Genomic DNA, 20,818 nt, shown 5'->3' on the forward strand with positions numbered 1-20,818 from the left:
TCTGCCTCCCGAGTGCTGGGATTAAAGGCATGCGCCACCACGCCCGGCTCGTTAGACCTTTTTAAAGCCAGGCATGGTAGCATACTTGTGATCTCAGCCCTGGAGAAGCAGGGATAGGCTTACTGTAGCCAATCCAGCCTGCTTGACCATCTCCAAAGTCAAAAGATAGGCTGCTCCTTCTGTCCTGCAAACATGCAGAAATGCATGCACAGAGTGTACCTGCACAAATAGGCACACACAGACCGGTTGCTAGATAAACAAGTGAGTGTCCATGAGACCAGCCTGGAGGCAGAAGCCCGTCTCCAGCCCTCTAAAGTTGGTGTTGTGTCTTGTGTAGGTCCCCCCGACTCACGCTACATCCGAGTGGAGACCTGCATGTTCATGATCAAGCTCCCCCAGTACTCCTCCCTGGAGACCATGCTGGAGAAGCTGCGCTGTGCCATTCACTACCGCGAAGACCCTCTCAGTGGCTGATGGGCGTGAGCCGAAGGATTAGGCTGTCACCAAGGCACCATTCTGCCGGCTTGGGAAGCTTGCCAGTTGAGGCACATCCCTCCAGGGCCCGAGTGAGGAGCTAGCGCCGTTTGCTTTCTGAACTTTCCTCCGTGTCCCAGGGCCACCTGGAAGACACTTTTTGTATGTGTCCGTTTTGTGAGGGTCCGTTCCTTTGCTGCCTGTTTGTGGTACATTTGTAGGATAGTTTAGTTCGCAGACAGTTTATGTCAATTTGATCTTCCTGGACACTGTTTGTTCTTGGTGGCTTCCAGATGCTGGTGCCACAGGTTCAGGTGGTTCCTCATCACAGAGCCACTCGTGGAAAGCTGAGGGTGAGATGACCTCAGCCACACAAAGTATCCTGTTCTCTCTACAGAGTATCTCCACAAATGTGTGAGCAGTCCTCAGTCCTGCCCTCCTGCCCTGAGCTGGCAGGGCCCCTCCTTCCATCTTGAAGTGGTTGAGCCAGTGCTCAAACATTCAAGAGACACAGGGAACTCATGTGTTAATCTTCCTGCTTTACCGTGTGTTCCTGGCCTTGGTTTTTTTTTTTTTTAGAAGTCCTACAGAGGCCCCCCTGTCTCCTCCCATCAGGCAGCCCTATCTGCCACCTGTCTCTTCTGGGCCCCTGGGCTGAGTCATCTGTGGACACCTCAGGAGCAGACAGCCAGGGGCTACTCCAGGCCTTAGCTCACAGACAGGTTGGGTACGGCCTGATGGCTGTAGTTGACAGACAGTGGAGCTCGAGGGGTAGTGCCGAGTGGTTCTCTCTACAGCTGACTGCACAGGAAAGCACACGACTCAAGCCTACCCCACTCTGTGCTCAGAGCCCAGCCCTCCTCACTACAGTGCTGTAAGACGCCCAGGGAAGGGTTACAACCCGTGTCTAAAGACTGTCTGAGGTGCTCTGCCCAATCAGGGCTGCATCAGTGACCCAGGCAGAGACTGCAGGGGAGTCCTCTGTGCCCTGGCTGGCCTGCCCAACACCCTTTACAACCAATGTGTGTGTGTGCCAGGGCTGAGCTTCCTTGCAGGCTCACCCACTACCCCAGTGCATTTGTGCCCCAAATAAGTCTTTGTCCAATGGTACTTTGTTCAAGAACAGCACATGCCAACTGTCGGACACTGTCACTCGGGCCTCCCCAGTTGTCACAGAATGGCAACACTGTAGCTATTGTATGATATTGTGCACACAGAAGTTCTGAGGAGCGTGAGGAGCTCCTCTCTCCACGGCACCTGGCCTGCTTGGAAGGCGCGCAAGCTTTAGGGCTGGCACGCCAGCACCCATCTCCTCCCTGTTACGCTTAGGAAATGCATTGAGGACCATTACAGAAAACACCCCACCCGAGGAACTGATACACCCCAGCTCAGTGTGTGGGCCACGCCAGTCACTGGGCTGTATGGAAGTGAGTGCCCAGAGCAAGCCCTGCTCTCCCTGAAGATAGTGGCCGCTGCTTGGGACCACCCCAGTGGCCTCAAGGATCCTGACTCCGTTCTCCAGAAGGCAGGAGCCTCTGAATTTTAAAGTGGGTTTTCATTCCTGTACCTTCAAATCCGTGGTTCCCCTCAATTCTCTGCCCTTGAGAGGACTTGGGATTCTGTCAGCTACCTCCCCAGGAGGGTTCTGGAAGCATCTGTTAGCCCATTCCTTGATTAGATGACAGCTGTGAGTGAGATATCTGCTGCTAACTCAGCTGCTTCTCCTAGAGAGCACACTGAGGTCCAGACAGATCCCAGCCTTGGCCCTGAACAATGTGTGCTGTAAAGTTACTTGATGTATATTTATTATAATTATTTATGACTGCATTAACAGACTTCCCATCCAGTCTGATGCTATTTACACTCTGCTGTGTAAAGGAAGCTCACTACAGGAGAAAGTCACACCAATAAATGACCTTCATCTGACTGACGGACCTAAGAGAGTGTGGTCACCTCCTCTGACTGACGGACCTAAGAGAGTGTGGTCACCTCCTCTGACTGACGGACCTAAGAGAGTGTGGTCACCTCCTCTGACTGACGGACCTAAGAGAGTGTGGTCACCTCCTCTTGCTGGCACTGCTAGGTGACTCTTGACACCCAAGTGTCACAAGTGCCTAGGAATTAACATCTGCACTCTCTGCACTCCATTAGCTTTTGAATTCCCTTCCTCCTGTTCCAGGGTGCCACCCACTCTGTCCTGACAGTTACTCTGTGCTCATAGAGCCTGGGGTTTTCCAGAGCCAGCTGTCACCCTAGATGAGTATGGATGTTCCCAAACAGTCCTTCTGGGGCAGCAGTACATCTAGACCTGCTTGAACAGCAACCACCCACCCCAGGGAGCCCCTGTTGTCTCAGGGACCCCTCCCACTGCTGCATGGTCATCCTCACCCAGACTCCTAAACACAGCTTCATCATAGGGACAGAAGGGACCCAACCAACCAACCAGCTCTCCTTCTTCATCCTATTGCTCGAAACAGCACAAGCCACCACTCACTCATTGCTATGTTCATCAAGGCCTCCCTGCTTTACAGCACCGCAATCTTCTTACAGAGCACGTTCAGAAGGCTCCTCAGCCTGTGCTCCCCTTGGCAGAGGAGCCTGGTCTACATATACTGAGTTCCAGGCTAGCCAGGGCTACACAGACCCTGTCTCAAAAAAAAAAAAAAGTATAGAATTGGAGGGCCTGTGTACCAGGACAAAACAACAGAATTTCAAGCAGATTTGGGGACCAGGGGACTTTCAAGTGACCCAGAGGAAGAACCTGTAAGTACAGGCTTCTGGGGTGTCCGTGGCAAGTGCCAGCTGATGGCCACAGTGAAGGCTGCTGGGAGCTGCCTTAGGGCTTTGTGTCTCTCCTGACATGGAGGAGAAAGTCTACACTAGAAATGGACACCAGAGATGCAATATCCAAACCCTAGCAAAGTATTCATTCCATTAAATCAGAAAAAAAAAAAAAAAAAAAAAAAAAAAAAAACAGATGTGAGACACAGCAGACAGGCTTTGAAGATTAGCATTGAAACAGTTTAAGGATGAAAAAAAGTTACCGTCTATGGAGACAAAAGGGACATTTTTACATTGTTAGGATTGGATCAGGGCAGCAGTAAACACTTATGCACAGGGCCAGCCGACTCCCAGTCCCACAAGAGTACAAAGCGCCCTGTGTCAGAATGGCTTCAGACTTCCTAACCTACAAAGTGAAAGACACCTTCTAACCCTAGCTGAGCCAGGCTCAAACCGGCACACCAAACAACTGGGACAGTCACATCTGTGGTACCAGGGAAGGGCAAAGTTCAGATGGGGTGAGGCATGGGGGTGCACTAAAGGGAAAAAGGGAAAGTGCAAGGCCAGCCTGCTCTACATGAGACACCACCATCCCAGAAAAAGAAAACGGGCATGTGACTAGGATCGGAGTTCATTAGATGGCAGGGCATGTGCACTGACTGGAGCCAGCACCAGGAGGGCAAGGGCTGCCACAAGACAAGGCCAGTCTGGTCTACTGTGAGATGTCTGCTCAGCCCCACACAAAATGCACCTTTTATGAATGAAAAAGCCATAATGAAACCCATTTCTTAGAACATACACTAATTTAAAAATACATTTAAACAACTCTGAGAATGCAGAGGGAATGACAGATACCTAAGCACACATGATAGTTTGAACAAGAACAGTGTCAAAGGAATGGCTTGGAACCACAGCTGTGAACACCAGAATTGCTAAGACATTAAAAAGTGCAAGCCAGGGGCTGGCAAGATGGCTCAGCGGGTAAGAGCACCGATTGCTCTTCCGAAGGTCCTGAGTTCAAATCCAAGCAACCACAGTGGTGGCTCACAACCATCCGTAAAGAGATCAGACACCCTCTTCTGGAGTGTCTGAAGACAGCTACATTGTACTTATGTATAATAATAAATAAATCAAAAAAAAAAAAAAGTGCAAGCCAGGCGTGGTGGTGCACGCCTTTAATCCCAGCACTCGGGAGGCAGTGGCAGGCAGATTTCTGAGTTCGAGGCCAGCCTGGTCTACAAAATGAGTTCCAGAACAGCCAGGGCTATACATTCAGAGAAACCCTGTCTCAAAAAACCAAAAACAAAACAAAAAAAAAAAAAATGCAGACTCCTGAGAATACAGGGAGATTAACTTCTGGCTACACTTGTCTTCAGTTTCATGGCACGTGCCTTTTCCTAACACGCTGCACACTCAAGCTTAGGTCCCCACCAGGAGAAGATGCTTCTCACTCTGAGATCCCCAGAAACTGCCACTTAGGATAGCAGATTGCTAATGGCCCACAAGCCAATCCATTGTCATTTTACCATGTCCAATCCACACGGTGTCCTGTGAGTTGAGAGTTCTCCTTCCTGGGAGCCTGTGCTCCATCCTCACCAGGAACAGACCCAAGTTGCCCTGAACCCTTTCTGCCACCTCTTTCAAGTCCCACGAGGAAGTCGGTGACAGCAGAAGCCATGTCCTCTGGCTCCTGAGGAAGGTTTTCTAAGCCACCCTTGGTGAACCTGGTGTCTAAGTGGTATATCCTGGCTACAGTATGTCTCATTTGGAGAAAGACTAATTCTCCGTGTCCTGGCTTTGCCGAATGAGTATCAGCAGAAGAGTGTACGGCATCTGAAGGAAGGGGCAGTTCTTTCATCTTAATCCCTGACAAGGCTGCTGAAGCAGGATCGCTTGTCCTTCAAAGGCTCCTTCTGGGGTTCAGGTTTTGTGTTTTGCTTTGAGACAAATCCTAAGCTATCTTCTGCAGTCTTCTAATGGCTACAAGTGTGCATCCCCATGGCTGGCCCAGGATTAAGACTTCTAAGAAGAACCCTCCATTTTCTCTTTTGTCAGAAACAACTCCCTAGGCACCAAGTATTACCACAGCTGCAATGAACTCTGAGTCTCCTCCAAAGTTCAAATCTTGGAGGAGATGATTGGCAGCTCTTAAGGTGAAGGAATGCAGGAGAGTCAAAATCTTGAGGCCAGCCTGGTCTACATGGAATGTCTTGGGGGGGGGGAGCATAAGCCTTGAATTCTGAGCCCTCTGAGTAGGAAGCCATGCTGGGGCATCCAACAAAGAGCTCAGTCATCAAATGTGCCTGCAGCCTAGAAGATGAGGCGGGAAGATTTTAAGTTCAAGGCCAGCCTAGGCTACACAGTGAGACCATGCATGCACACTCCCCTCCATCTCTATGGAAAGAATCACAAGCTGAGCTCTAAATACAAACTTTATTTCTATTACAAGGAAATAGACAATTAGAACAGTAAAATAAAAAGGGGAGGGGCTGGCGCCTCCGTCCTCATGAGGGCAGGAGTGGCCCTGGTGGGGGCAGCATGAACAAAGCAGTACATTCCTCATCAGGAACAGAGAGAGGGGGTGAGTGACCCGCAAGGACGAAAGTGGCCTCCAGTCCGTGTCCCCGCCGGACACGTGCCTTTTCCTAACACGCTGCACACTCAAGCTTAGGTCCCCACCAGGAGAGGATGCTTCTCACTCTTGAGATCCCCAGAACCCTCGTCTCTGTCCATCAGGACCACAAAGCACCAAGAAGCAGTGGTGATGACATCACTAAGGATGGAGCCCTTATGGGCCAAGAGGACCACAGACGCGCAGTGCTGATTTCAAGGCTGTTCAACAATGGCAGCTCGGGCCTCCCAGCTAGCCCTCCCTCAAACCCAAACCCCACAGCACAATCGCAAAGACACAAAATGGCCATAACCTAGGAAAAATTACAATCTGGTGTCTCTCCTGCCCAGTGAGCCCAAGAGGCAGTTGGACATTGCACCAGCACGTTCTGTTATGCGTGGGGTGGGGGCTGCAAGAGCCCCCAGAGTCACCATTACTCCTCTTCCTCCTCCGCATCCCCCGCTCCCTGCTGCTTTGGAGGCTTTGCCTGTTGGATAAGTAGTGAAAGGACAGACATATTGGAGCTGCCTGGTTCCCAGAGTGCTTCCCTCAAAAAAAGCCAAAGAATGGACCCTAAGCTACTGGGTGTGTACCCAGCACATTCTCTGAATTCATAACCCCACCAGCCCCAGCCATGTCTGCATCTGCCCTGAACATCACTGCGGGATCCCGGTTACCTTTGCTGCTCTGCTGTGGTAGCTAGCAGCTTCAGGGCTGACCCGAGAGCTCCGACCACCTTCACTCCTCCCACTGTAAACAAAGAACATGAGTCAGCATGCTGACATGGGAACTCAGAGGAGATAGGGTAGCAGCGACATCAGACAAACCCAGACCCCTCAATGAGCCTGGTGGGGGCCACCTAGGTAAAGCACAGGCTGAATAAGGGTGAGGTTCTGGGATCCTCCCCTAGCACCACTGGTGAAAAAAAGGCAAAGCCCTCCATGGCTCTCCTTTCCTAATGTCTGTGACCACGCGTGGAAATAAAGGTATGAGTTTTTCTAAAGTCCCCGCGTTAATTATTCTGCATGTGTGCAGTGTGTAGATGCACGTGCTATGATGTGTGTGGTGTGCAGTGTGTAGATACACGTGCTATGATGTGTGTGGTGTGCAGTGTGTAGATACATGTGCTATGATGTGTGTGGTGTGCAGTGTGTAGATGCATGTGCTATGATGTGTGTGGTGTGCAGTGTGTAGATACATGTGCTATGATGTGTGTGGTGTGCAGTGTGTAGATGCATGTGCTATGATGTGTGTGGTGTGCAGTGTGTAGATACATGTGCTATGATGTGTGTGGTGTGCAGTGTGTAGATGCATGTGCTATGATGTGTGGCGGTGGCCAGAGGACAACTCAGTTTCTGAAGAGCAAACTCCGGCCATCACACTTCCATGGCAGTGCTCTGAGCACAGATTCCTCCCAGCAGCACCACACTACCTGCCCCTGCTTTCCTCAGCCACTGTGGGCTCCATCCTGGGGCTGCTGCTTACCCAGCTCCGTACCTCCCAGGGGATCCATGAGGAAAAGAGGGCGCAAAGTTTTCTGGATAGAGATTTTGAATAGAGTGGATCACTGGAGCGTGCCTGGATGCTGTGGGCCCATTCTGGCTGCCCCGCATCTGCCCACGCATGTCCTGGCTGTCAGAGTTGTTGAGTTTCAGCACACCGGGAGGGCTACGCTGGCAGTCAGACCTGGGCCCTGACGGTGAGTTCAACAGTCGGTTGCAGGAAGCCACACTGTTCATGGTTCTGTTAGGAGACATCGAGTAGGTGGGGCCTTTCACTGATTCCGGCTTGACATCATCCATGTAGCCAGATGACAGGTCTCCTGGGAAGAGAAGGTGGCAGTGGCTTTAGGGGATAGGCTACCCTAGCTGTTACTAGCAGACTGTCATGGCGGACAGCCCACTCTACATGCTGATGTTATGATCCTCAAGGCCAGCCTCCTAACTGCTCAGCAAACAGATGTCAGCAAACTATGAAAAGCCATTTGCACTTGGCTTTGTGGTGTGAAGTTTCAGAAACATGCACCCAGCTAGATGGTTTAAAAAAGCAGTCAGGAGCCACAGCTTACTGTGGCACTGTGATTCACAGCTGTCTTGGAAGCCATAAGCCTATAAAGTCTGCACTTAGGTCAGCTTGGGGTAATGTGGGGACCACTTAGTCTCAGCAGAGTCCCCCAAGAGACCCTCATGCGTGGGAACGGGAGGCACAGGCAAGCCTCCCAGGGAGCAGGAATGTGAAGCAGGCTAAGGCGGCAGTGGCTGCAGCCTCACTCCCTAGCTCAGCCCCAGTGGATACCCTGGTGTTTGACCCGCCTCCTGGACAGCTCTGCTGAAGCGTTTTCTGGCTGCGAATCCTGGGCTGGGATGCCCTCGACTGCATGGTGGTTTGCTGTGGCTGGGCGTTGGTCACACTGGTCCTTTAAAAGAAAAGAAAAGAAAAGAAAAGAAAAGAAAAGAAAAGAAAAGAAAAGAAAAGAAAAGAAAAGAAAAAGGAAAGAAGAAAATGAGTACCTGGGATGCTGGGAAGAGAGGTGTCATCAGGTTGGGAGATCATCCCACCCCACACACAGCAGACACAGACAACCAGGAGGAAGCCGAGTCCTGGAACTAGAGTGAAGCCATCATGGGCTCCTGAGGCTCTGGGCAAGGAAGAAGCAAAGGCTGGTGGTCAGAAGAGCATGCTCTGTCTATAGTGTTTGTGTCATGGCTTAGGTGACAAGCAGCGGTTTTGTCCTTGAAGTGGGATATGTACAAAGAGCAATGAAAGGCTGGCGCCTGCCCCACTGGCTCTTTATACAACTGACGGCTTTGGGCGGGTGGGGAGCATTTTTCCCCCCACTAACCGCATAGGATCCCAGACTGGAGAAACTGAAAAAAGGACTTTCAAGTATGCAGTGTAGCACCCTTCTTTCCAGAAGCCTTGGAAGGAGTTCAGAGCCAGGGCACCACAAAGGCAGAGCTGGAGCCCAGGTCTCATGGAGCACAGGAGAGCCTGCTGGTCAGTCAGACTGCATCTGTCCGCTCAGGGACATGCTTTCTCCGCCCTCTACTTAGCCTGTGATACCATGAGCTCAGCAGGGCTCTGTGGACGGAGTGTAGCTGGAAGGTGAAGAGCACCCCAGGGATTCTCACCTGATGGTAGAACAGCACCTCCTCTTCCAGCTGCACCCCACAGAACTCACAGGGGATGATGATGCTGTCTTCCACAGCAGCTGAACTGCTCAGACCCATTAAAGTGTCAAACTGGTTACTTGTTGCTTGTTGTAGAAAGTTCTGGAAGATGGTACCAGGATCTTCCACACCCCTGACGGAAGAGCTGCCCGTATTGAGTGAATGTAAGGCATGAGAAGGGTTGCAGCTTGTCTGTCATCCAAAAGACATGTAAAAAGTAAAGAGAGGTCAAGGAAAAATTACATCAGTAAACACTTTCGCCAAGAAACTACTGCCCCTGAGTGCTGCGGTGCTGGAAAGGCCAGAGAGCTCAGCTCCACGCTACTGTTCCCTATTGGGCCTGTGCCATCCATCACACGGGACCATACCATAAATATGGGCCAAATAGTCTTTCATCCTTACTAGAGGACCAAACACTAGATGCATTTAAAGTATTCAATCCCATTTCTCAAAGAAGGATATGTCCTGTCACCCAAAGCAGAGACTACATGGCACCTTTAGATATGCTCACCACTTAGACCAGTCGACTAGAAAGGGTTCATGACTCCCTCAGAACCAGACAGTGCTGTGTGCCCATGATCCCAGTTGCCTGGGACGCTCAGTAGCACAGCCACAAGGTGAGGTACTTGTGTCACACCTTACAGAACTCAGTAAGGCCTCTTGCAGCTTGTTACACTGACCAGAACCTGCTCACAATCCTGTCTGGCGCTGTCGAGTACCACACACCTGATGGTCAATGAGCAGTTCCTCTGGGTACAGCTCCTCACAGAACTCACAGGGCAGCAGAGTCTCGTCAGCAGCACCTGGAGCCACAAACAAGCAAGTGCCGGTCACCCTCCCTACCCTGCAGAGTACGTGACACCCAAGTCTGACGCGCAGGTGGGTGTTGGACTGCCAATGAAAAGGACACAATATATATTCCAAAACCAATTCAAGGAGAGGTTTCACAGGCAAAGAAACAATTAGGTAAGGACAGAATGAGCTCAAGATACGGAAGAACCCTGTAAAGAGCTACCAAGCAAGAATCCATGCATGATGGCACACGCTGGAGCCTCAGCACTTGAGAGGATGAGGCAGGAGAGTGAGTTCAAGGATAGCCTGGGCTACACAGAGATAGCTTTAGAAAGAAAGAAAGAAAGAAAGAAAGAAAGGAAGGAAGGAAGGAAGGAAGGAAGGAAGGAAGGAAGGAAGGAAGAAAGAAAGAAAGAAAGAAAGAAAGAAAGAAAGAAAGAAAGAAAGAAAGGAAGGAAGGAAGGAAGCAAGCTGTAGAAACACCAGTACAAGGAGGTCCTGACTGAACTGGATCCAGACATGAGACATGGGAACCAGCCAGACACAGGGAAAACGCTCTGTGGACTTTCCAAAAATGCCCCTTTGGCTGGCATGGCACATGACTTTCATCCCGTCTGTCCCCCAGAGGCAAGGACAGGCAGCTCACTGTTATTTCCAGGCCAGCCAGGACTGCATAGTGAGACTCTGACTCAAAAAAAAAAAAAAAAAAAAAAAAAAAAAGATTTAAAACAACAAAATCCAAAAGTACCAATGCATAAAAACTTGGAACAAAGTGCTACATAACAATATATCAGAGTGAAGAACTTGAGTCAGGCAGTGGTGGCGCACGCCTTTAATCTCAGCACTTAGGATGCAGAGACAGGCGAATTTCTGAGTTCGAGGCCAGCCTGGTCTACAGAGTGAGTTCCAGGACAGCCAGAGCTATACAAAGAAACTCTGTCCCGAAAAACCAAATTAATAAATAGATAGATAAATGGAAAAACTCAAGAAAAGAAAAGAAAAGAAAAGAAAAGAAAAGAAAAGAAAAGAAAAGAAAAGAAAAGAAAAGAAAAGAAAGGAAGGAAGGAGGAACTTGGCCTGGAGAGATGGCTCAGCAGTTAAGAGCACTAACTGCTCTTCTAGAGGTCCTGAGTTCAAATCCCAGCACCCACATGGTGGTTAACAACCATCCGTAATGAGATCTGACGCCCTCTTCTGGTGTGTTTGAAGACAGCTACAGTATACTCATGTGTGTAAAATAAACCTTTAAAATAAAAGAAAGAGGAACTTTTGTGGCATTTGTCTTCTTTGCATAGGAGAGTGCTCTTGTTGAACACATGCCACAGTATTTAAGCACAGAATACCCTGTGCCTATTAATCTTTTTAAAGAACTTAGGGGAATATGTGTGGAGGTTGGTGTGAAGAGAGAAAAGGGAACACAGACGAGGGGCAGGTGGGGATCTATACAGTTCTCAGAACAGTTCAGAATAAGGTCAGAAAATCAAAAATAAGGTGAGTTCTATCTCATTAAGTATTTCTGGTTTCAGAAACTCTATCTCGAAAAACCAAAATAAATAAATAGATAGATAGACAAATGGAAAAACTCAAAAAAAAAAAAAAAAAAAAAAAAAAAAGGAATGAGGAACTTGGCCTGGAGAGAGCACCGACTGCTCTTCCAAAGGTCCTGAGTTCAAATCCCAGCAACCACATGGTGGCTCACAACCATCTGTAATGACATCTGTTGCCCTCTTCTGGTGCAACTGAAGACATATAATAATAAATCTTTCAAAAAGAAAAAAAAAAAAGGGCTGGTGAGATGGCTCAGCAGGTAAGAGCACCCGACTGCTCTTCCAAAGGTCCTGAGTTCAAATCCCAGCAACCACATGGTGGCTCACAACCTTCTCTAACAAGATCTGATTCCCTCTTCTGGTGTGTTCAAAGACAGCTACAGTGTACTTACATATAATAAATAAATAAATCTTTAAAAAAAAAAAAGACAACCCATTTTTTCAAGACAGTGTCTCACTAAACCACCCTATCCTGGAACTCACAGAGACCTGCCTGCCTCCGCCTCCTAAGTTTAGATGTTTGTCTGTCGTGGGAGAGGGGCACAGTCAAGCCATGTGCAGCTCTCGTGGTGTCAAAGACCAACTATGGGAGTTACTCCAAACCCAGACAAGTGCTTTTACCCACTGAGCCTTCTCACCAGCCCAGTATTTTCAATTCTATATGAGTCATATAATGTAAGACTAACAAAAATTATAGTGATTAGGGGCTGGAGAGAAGGGCACTTGCTGTTCTTGTAGAGGTTCAATTCCTGGCACCTACATGCTAGCTCACAACTGCCTGTAACCCCAGCTCTGGGGGATCCAACACCCTCTTCTAACCTCCCAAGGCACTGAATGCATATGATACATGAACATACAAGCAAGCAGAACATACATAAAAATTAATAAAAAAAAATGTTGCCGGGCGTGGTGGCGCACGTCTTTAATCCCAGCACTCGGGAGGCAGAGGCAGGCGGATTTCTGAGTTCGAGGCCAGCCTGGTCTACAAAGTGAGTTCCAGGACAGCCAGGACTATACAGAGAAACCCTGTCTCGAAAAAACCAAAAAAAAAAAAAAAAAAATTGTAAAGACTATGCAAAAGAAGCAATCTTACCCTTTATGTCACCTAGAGATATAGGCCCAGCACGAGCTGGATCAGGCACAGACTCCCAGAAGCCCTGCTCTACCATGCTGGCGGCCTGTCCCTCATTCTGCAGACTCAAGGCCAACATGAAGTCCAAGTGTGCATTATTCTCAGCGCTGTCCTTTGGGGACTGCCGGCTTCTGTTCCTTTCCTGCCTTTCTTGTTCTTCAACTGGGGAAGAAAGCAAGCATGCATGAGCACACTAGAGATGGGCACAAGCCAAGCCTGACAGGCTGTCAAGACCAGCAGAAGCCTGCCAATTCACTGGCACCCTGAGCCCTCTGCCTTCAGGGATTTCTGAACTTGACATGTGCCATCAAACAATAAGCCACTGGGATCATACAAGTGACCAATCAGCAGGGTCACGCTTGGTAACTATGAGACAGACTGGCACTGGGCTCAACACTGCTCTCATCTCATCTGCCCCGTCCCTGTGCTAATGAGCCCTGGTGACAACCTGAGAGCATGCTACAGGTGCCTCAGAGACTAAGGACTCCGTCAGCCCATCGCCATCCATCCTAACAGCAACAGTGTACCACAAGGCTCATTATTCCTGCTGTACAGGCAAGTGTGGTATCCTCCCCATTGTTACCCAGTGACTGTCATGTTTCTAGCATCAAGATCTATTTGTCTCCAAAGTCCTGTTGCCCTTTGGTCCTGGGATGGTGGCACCACCCACTTTCTAATGCCAAGCACAACTCACAAAGATTATTTTGAACTGGAAACTGGACTGCCATGCTCCTCTGGTTGGCAGTCCTACTGTAGAAGGGGTCTGCCTCAAAGGCTTGCAGGGGCCTTCCAGGGAGCCTCATGGGCGGGTCCAGAGCCTCGATTTGTCTGAGGAGCTGGGATGCGATCCAGATTCTGTCCTGACTCCAGGGCTCGTCGTAAGCCTCCGGAGGGATGGCAGCCTCCGTTCTCTTTTCCTCCTCCACTCTCCCACAGACTTCAGGGTGAGTCTTCAGCTCCTTCACAAGCACGTTGCGCCCACAGCTGCCACACAGCTCTGTCCGGGCTCCACAGTAATCTTCATGCTCCTTCAACTTGACAACAGAAAGCTCCAGATCACAGTGCTGGCAGATGGCGAGCCGCAGAGGACACTCTGTCTCCTGTAAGGCAAGGTGGCCAGGGTGTATTATACACACACACACATGCTGGAGTTCAGCACTGGGCAAGAAACTAAGTATCGACTTCAGCCTTCTCTAACCTGGGCAGGAATGCCTTGCTTTCTAACAAGGAGCTGGAGGTCTGTGGGATGGTTTTACAACTATAGTTACTTGCTGCCAAAGCTGGACAGCCTGAATTTGAGGCCCAGGAAGGAGAACTGACTCCCACAAGATACCCTTTGACCTCCACATGCACACATTATATATGACCTCAACATATAGAACAAGCCAGGAAGGCACCAATAGGGGCAAGAACGCAGCCCAAGGAAGGAGTACAGGAGCTAGGAGCCCATCTGGCAGGGTCAGTAAAAGTTTCAACTGGGCTATAAGCAAAGGTTTGCATGCAAGGTGATGGAGAACAGGCTTATACAGGCTTGCTTGCTGCATGAGGCTCTGTGGTCTCAGCAGGGCCTGGCCCCAGAAGTGCATCCCTCCTTCCTTCCCACGGACACTAACCGCATGCTGCTTTAACTGCCTCTTCTCCAACTTCTTGTTGCATTTACAGGTCACCTAGGATGAAAAGAGTCAATCCAGTGGCCCTGTCACAACACCTTTCCCCGGGGACATCTGGGGATGGGTGGGTCACCTGACAGTGCTCTGCAGCCATGTGAACGTCCATGTCAGATTTGGGGAACGGTTCCTTGCAGACAGGGCACACACCAATGTTCCTTTGACAGTGGATTTCATGGATGGTAAAATTAAATACAGGAATTTCCTTCTTGCTGCAGAAGTAAGCGGAAAGAAAGGCAAGCATTACTGTGTGACCCACACCCTCTCTCACACAGTACCACCACATGGACACATGCCCTGTCAGTGTTTGGTCCCCAGCGACATTTTGGTTTTGTGTTTGCCTTTTCACACAGGAACTCATGGAGCCCAGGCTGGCCTCAAGTCACTCTGCATAAAAGACCTGGATTTTCCTCTCTCCACCTCACAAAGGTGAGGCCTGTAGGTGAGACCCAGTGTGCCCAGCTTGTGTTTTGAGACAGGTTCTCACGCTGTCACTGTCGTATAGACAAGCCTCCCATTCACAGCCATCTTCCTGCCCTAGCTTACTGAGTGCTGGGAATGGAAACCCCCTGGCCTGCCTAATGACTGTTATCTCTGTGTGTTTGACTTTCTCGAGTCACACTCTTGCTAGTGTAGTTCCAATTGGCCTGGAGCTCCTTCCTCAGCCTCCAGGTACCGGGAGGCTCCTATCGCTGATCCTCCCATGGCCTGGAATGTCCAGAACCAGAAGAGAAGAGGTGACAAATATTTCCATGTTGGTGTGATGGTTCAAGCCTGGCAACCCAAATGTCACCCCAGGATCCACAGTAGGTAGAAAGGACTGATCCCCAAAGGATATCTATCCTCTGCCCTTCACTTGCACACCATGGTACACATGTGCGTGCATACAGAATAAATACATATAGTATAATAAATAGACACCATTTAGGACAAAAGCATTTTTAATCACAACAGACTTTTCTTTCCTACTAACTGCCTAGTTGTACCTCATGCAATTACAGTGCGGAGGATCCTTTTCTGAAGATGACAGAGAGCCAGATCCAGGCATGGTCGCGTACAACTTGGCAACCAAGAGGATCCAAGTTTGAGGCCAGCCTGGTCTACAGAGCAAGTTCCAGAATGACCAGGGCTACACAGAAAAACCCTACCTCAAAACACCGAGGGGAAAAACGAGAGGTGGCAGAAAAGGCTCCAAAGACCTTTATTTTATGAAACAGGGTCTCTCTATGTAGACCAGGGCTGGCCACAAACTCATAACAAATCCATCCACTTGCCTCTGCCTCCCAAGTGTTAGAATCAAAGGTGTGGCCACCATACTTGGCTCAAAAACCAACAGTTTTATTAGATGTACTGACGTTGTGTATAAATGGTTTGCCTACATGTATGTATGTGCTCCATGTGCGTGCAGTACCCATAGAGGCCAGAAAGGGCATCAGATCCCCTGGAACTGGATTTATGGATGCTTTGAGCCACAGTGTGGGAACTGAACCCTGGGAAAACTGAGCCTAGGTGCCCTGGAAGAGCAACAGGTGCTCAAGTGCTCTTACCCACCAAACCATCTATCTAGCCCCCCCCAAAAAAAACTTTTACAAAAGATATAGTTAATATTCTTACATGCATGCATACATGGGGACGTGCGCAGGAGGGCAGATGCCGAGAGGCCAGAGGCATCCGATTCCACCTACAGCTTGAGTTATAGGTGACTGTGAGCCACCATATGTGGGTGCTAGGAACTGAACTTGGGTCCTCTGCTGTAGTAGCAGCAGCTCGTAACCACTGAGCCATCTCTGCAGCACCCCCAGAGCAGCTTTCAAAACCTGCAGTGTGAACAGTTGCTCAGACAGGCTGCTGTGGCTAGGTCTGTCGTCCACGCTAAGCTGCTAAGCTGCTTTTCTTCTGTGCGTTGCTCTGCACCAGGCAACCTTGCTCTCACTAGCTCCTGCACTGTGCCTTCTGAATCCCTTAGCAGTTATTTATACACTGTCCCAGACTCCCTCCAATGACAACAGACTGGGAATCAGGATGGCTCAGCCACATGCCATTTTGCTTCTCAAGTGACATTTTCTTATTTTATCCACATCAATGGTGACAAAGCCACTGACTTATGCAGACATGCAAATGACACTTGGGGACTCTCTGAAGTGGCAAGCAGGGAGCACCAGTGAAAAGCTACTCTCTAAACTATGCCCTTCAGCCACCCACGAGGGCAGGGCGAGCAACGGAGCTCTGCTCAAACTCCCCATCAGCAGGCCAGTCTCCCCCACCAGTGTCTCCCCACTACATCACGTGGTAAGGGAAGCCCAAAACCAGCTACTGCACTGCGCTCACTTAGTGGGTACAGCACTTGCTGTGCCAGCTTGAGGACCTGTGTTCAGATTCCTGGGCACGTGTAAATGCCAGGAATCGTGGCAGAGACAGGCAGACTCAGGGCTCGTGGCCAACCAGTTTTGCTGAAATGGCAAGCCACACTCTCACACATGTGCATGTATGCACACAAACAGAATACACAGTTCTTTCTCCATTAGTTTTAAGTAAGAGCGTTACAAGGCTGGAGAGATGGCAGAGCTCTGGCTGCTTCTTCAGAGGTCCTGAGTTCAATTTCCAGCAACTGCATGATGGCTCACAACCATCTGTAATGGGATCTGATGCTCTCTTCTTGCCTATGGATGTACAGTGTATATGCAGCAGAGCACTCATACATTAAAAAATAAAATTAAATTAAAAAAAGCAAATCTTAAGGGGAAAAAAGAGCCTGTCTTCTTGAGCTGGAAAGATGGATTCAATCCCCAGCACCCACTTGGCAGCTCACAACTGTCTGTCTACAACCTCAGTTCCAGAGGATCTGACACCCTCACACAGACATATGTGCAGATAAAACACAATGCACATGAAGTAAATGAATAAATAAATCATAAAAAAGAGAGAAAAGAGAGAATTAGTAGACCTAGGACCAGTGATGCAAGCCTGTGATGTGAGCATGCGGGAGGCTCAGGCAGGTTGGAGGACCCGGAGCTATACTAGTCTATGAACCAAATGTACAGCTAGTCTGGGGCTACCCACCTTGTAGGCTACAGCAAAATCTTGTCTCCAAGGAAGAATACCAAACCAAACTAAGTAAAATGCAGCATGTACCAGCAGGAAAACAGCAAAATAAATTCTTGAAGAAGCCACATCAGGCCCCGCAGGTAAAGATGCTTCCTAGACCCGAGTCCTGCACAGTGTCCTGAGCACAGCTTGTATGCCCTCTCACTCACAGACAGCATAGCGGTGCACGCGCATGCTGTCAGTCCTCAGGAGGACCGCTGAGAAGCCCTGGGTCCCCTCCCCACCCCTGAGAAAGACCAGTTACTACTGTCGCTACATATGGCGGCTCCCAGTGCTTGGAGGGTAAGACAGAAGGTCTTCGAATTAGGTCATCTTTACTTCGGAGCCCACATATCCAGTCCCAGGCTAGCCTGGGCTATGTAGGAAGGCCCTGCCTTAAAACACCCTCTACAACAAAAAAAAAAAAGGAAAGAAAGAAAAAGTTCGTCCTGAGCTGCTCAGCAAATTTTTCCATCACTACATATAGAGCCAGGTCAGGAAGACTTCGTCCCAGGCACCCCAAGACAGCCTCGTGACCACTGAGGGAAGTTCTTCCTTCTACAACACTGGCAGACACACATGTGGATCTCTATGAAGCTCAATGACAGCTTGGTCTCAAGCAAATGAACAAAAATGACCACACTTTTTCGAACATATGAAAAAAATCAGTTCTCAGCCAGTGCTGGCACACACCTTTAATCCTGGTGCTGGGGACCCAGAGGCAGGTGGATATCCCTGTGAGTTATCAAGGGCACAGGGTGAATCTACAAAGTGAGATCCAGGACAGCCAGGGCTACCCAGAGAAAGCAGGTCTCTGGGGAAAAAAAGTTAGCTCCCTTCTTATATGTGAGTAAGGGCTGAGGGTAGCTCATTGGCTGAGCTGGCCACATGACTGTCTGCCGTCCCTACCACTACCCACCCCCACTCCCAAAGAAGGTGAGTGAGAGTCCAAACCACTCCAGTATTACTTGTTTGGTTTTTAAGAAGGGTCTCCCTATATAGCAAACTGTAGACCAGACTGGCCTGGAACTCACAAAGATCCTCCTGTCTCTGCCTTCTGAGTGCTGGGACTCAGGTGTGCACTGCCATGCCTAGCTAAGTATCTTTAAAAAAAAAAAAGTTTTATTTCTTTTATTTTATGTGTATGGATGTTTTGCCTGCATGCGTGTCTGTGTCCCTGGTGTCCAGAGAGTCCAGAGGCTATTGGATCTCATGTAAAAGGAGTTCCAGAGACTTGTCAGCTACCACTGGAAACCAAACCTGGGTCCTCTGAAAGAGCAGGCAGTGCCCTTAACCACTGAGCCACTCCTCCAGCCCGGGACCCATCTTATTAAGTTATTAAAGACAGAACAGAGCCCCCCAAGTCCCAGTTTTACCATTCCACTCCCTCTTCTACCCAGAGAAATCTTCTTGTCAAATTCTAAACAAGCCATCTGCCCAAATGATTAAAAGGCTGTAGTTACAGTGACTTGCATAGTTTAGAATCACATACGGCCAATAAACACAATACAGCCTGCCAATAAACCACCTAAGTCTTTACAGAGCTGCTTTGTCCTCTAACTATGAGATTCTATGTCTTACCAGTTGTCACACAGCCTAGAAGCCTGGTCATCTCGAAACTCGGCCATCTCAGCTCTTCCTGAAAACTGCAAAGGAAAAGGTATCACTTTCTGTTTCATTTCTGCTCTCGGGATGACAAGCAAAAAAATAAAAACCTGGGGTATTCCTTTTCATCTTCAATGTAAAAAAATAGGACTTACAAAATGTTGCCCCCTCCCCAAAGCCTTAAAATACAAAGAATTCCCTTATGACCTTCACCCAACTTCAGTAAAAGTTAATGTTATTAAACCCTAATTCTTTTTTTTTTTTTTTAATGTAACCAATCCTCAGGCCTTATTCAAATGTCAGTGAGGAGACCACCTATCCCCGCTCTCTGGTTCAATTTCAGTCCTGGGTGGCATAAAGCTCTTAGATGTTACTACTTACTCTAATTTGAAAGCTCTCTCGTGTCTAATCTCTCACAGCCTTGACCGGCTAATTAGTACCTTAATCAGAGCCTGCTAGCGAAGACTGGCAGTTACTAAGAGTTTCTAGCTACTGGCTAGCTATTTTGTAACCAATCCTTCCATTTGGGGGCGGGGGTTGTCTGGTGTTTTCTTGGACTAAATTCAGGCTCTACACATTTGGCAGGAGTATTCATCAAACTAGCAGGGGCTCAAGCGATACGGGGCTCTGTGTTCCCTGACCAGGCATAAAACTGGGCATGATGGTACATGCCTGTAAATTTACCACTAGGGATATAGAGACAGAAGAACCACAAGTTAAAAACCTTCTTGGCGACCTAGTCAGTTCAAGGCCAACCTAGGATGGATTCGACCCTATTTCCAAAAAAAAAAAAAAGCAAAACCAAATGTAAGCAGAGCGCTAATATTGGACATCTTATCAAATGGTACGATGCTGACACTGTCTACTTAGGTGTTTCTCCTCGGCCAAATCTGAGGCCCTCCCACCCGGGCTCGCAGGGCAAGAGCAGTCAGCTCCAGCCCTTTCTCTCGCTTCCCGTCCAGGATACAAGGCAGCTCCGATGTTTACATCACTCTTTCCCACGACACAGAAATAGACTTCACTGCTAACAAAGCGACAGGCTGATCTGGACACTGTCAAGTCACCCGCCAGCAGCCTCAGCGCCCGAGCAAACTGACACTGTTTAACGAATCCAAGAGTCCAGTGTAGCAAAGCCCGGAAACCAAGCAAAGGTTCCTTTTCAATACCCTAAGGCGAGTGTCTGCGGGAAAGCACGCAGACAAAGAGGGCGGCGGGACGGACTGACAGACCTCTAGCGACGGCAGGGAAGACTCAGCGGACCGGGAGGCCGGGGGAGGCGGAGGCAGGCCCGGCCACACGCCACCGCGGCGCCTCGGGGAGCGGCCGCTCTGCACTCCGCGGGCCCGGGCGGTTGGAGCGGGCTGGGCCTCCGCCTCCCGCCGCGAGCCTGGGTCACGGCCGCCACCTCCCGCCCCGCCCCGCCCCACCCCGCCGCCCGCGTTCACCTCCGAGCCCAGCGGGAACGCTACCGCCACCGCCGCCTCGGCCGCCCCGAGCCAACAACCGCCCAGCTGCCCAGCCGCTTCCCACCGTCGCCGAGGGCCACGCCCATTGGCCAGCCGTGGGGCCCTGATGGAAGTCCATTGGACCGCAGCGCTGCCGTTTCCTCGGGCCCGCCTCCTCATCCTCCATTGGCTCACAGCTCAGGGGGCGGATTCCGAGGGTCATTTCCCCGCTCCCCACACACACACCTCTGGAAGCGGTGGCATCTGCATTGATTGCCAGGATGGTGCAGGGCAAACGTCCGGATGAGCCTACGATGACTGTGGGTGGCGTTTGCGCTCTGTCATGGGCCGTTAATACCCACTCCTTGTCATCCTTGTCATGAACGCTTCCTCCTGCCATACCTCTTTGAGGTGTCAGAGATTCCGATGTGCCAGCCAGGGTCTCCTTGCGGGGCCTGGTGGCTTCTTCCTGCGCCTCGTACCTTATGGATACAAAGGGGGGGGGGGGTG

General features: G+C 49.8%; 2 protein-coding genes across 11 annotated transcripts in view; one reads left to right on the plus strand and one right to left on the minus strand.

Annotated features, from left to right (window-relative positions):
• Hectd4 (HECT domain E3 ubiquitin protein ligase 4) overlaps positions 1–2,400 on the plus strand; it is a 151,881-nt gene extending 149,481 nt beyond the window's left edge. For all 7 annotated transcript variants that reach the window (XM_029477883.2, XM_029477884.2, XM_085837104.1 and 4 more), the window contains exon 76: positions 338–2,400. In XM_029477883.2, the coding sequence (XP_029333743.2) occupies positions 338–474 (137 nt within the window). In that variant the 3' untranslated portion in view covers positions 475–2,400. The remainder of the gene's footprint in view (positions 1–337) is intronic.
• A 3,274-nt stretch (positions 2,401–5,674) lies between these two features.
• On the minus strand, positions 5,675–20,388 carry Trafd1 (TRAF-type zinc finger domain containing 1). Of its 4 annotated transcripts, none has more exons than XM_021162573.2 (12): positions 20,309–20,388; positions 18,840–18,904; positions 14,251–14,386; positions 14,121–14,174; positions 13,202–13,607; positions 12,469–12,669; positions 9,763–9,839; positions 8,998–9,228; positions 8,162–8,282; positions 7,364–7,688; positions 6,544–6,616; positions 5,675–6,353 (listed from the first exon to the last, which is right to left on the minus strand). In XM_021162573.2, exons 2-12 carry the CDS (start codon positions 18,884–18,886, stop codon positions 6,300–6,302), a joined length of 1,725 nt encoding a protein of 574 aa, XP_021018232.1. In that variant the 5' UTR covers positions 18,887–18,904; positions 20,309–20,388; the 3' UTR covers positions 5,675–6,299. The 4 variants fall into 4 exon arrangements, with proteins under 4 accessions (XP_021018232.1, XP_021018229.1, XP_021018230.1 ...); XM_021162570.2 differs by having other exon boundaries at positions 7,352–7,688; XM_021162571.3 differs by lacking the exon at positions 20,309–20,388 and adding an exon at positions 20,093–20,244 and having other exon boundaries at positions 7,352–7,688.
• Positions 20,389–20,818: the final 430 nt, after the last annotated feature.

The sequence above is a fragment of the Mus caroli genome, unplaced genomic scaffold (genome assembly GCF_978045245.1).
Source record: "Mus caroli unplaced genomic scaffold, Mus_caroli_1 scaffold_4, whole genome shotgun sequence".
NCBI classification, from domain to species: Eukaryota; Metazoa; Chordata; class Mammalia; order Rodentia; family Muridae; genus Mus; species Mus caroli.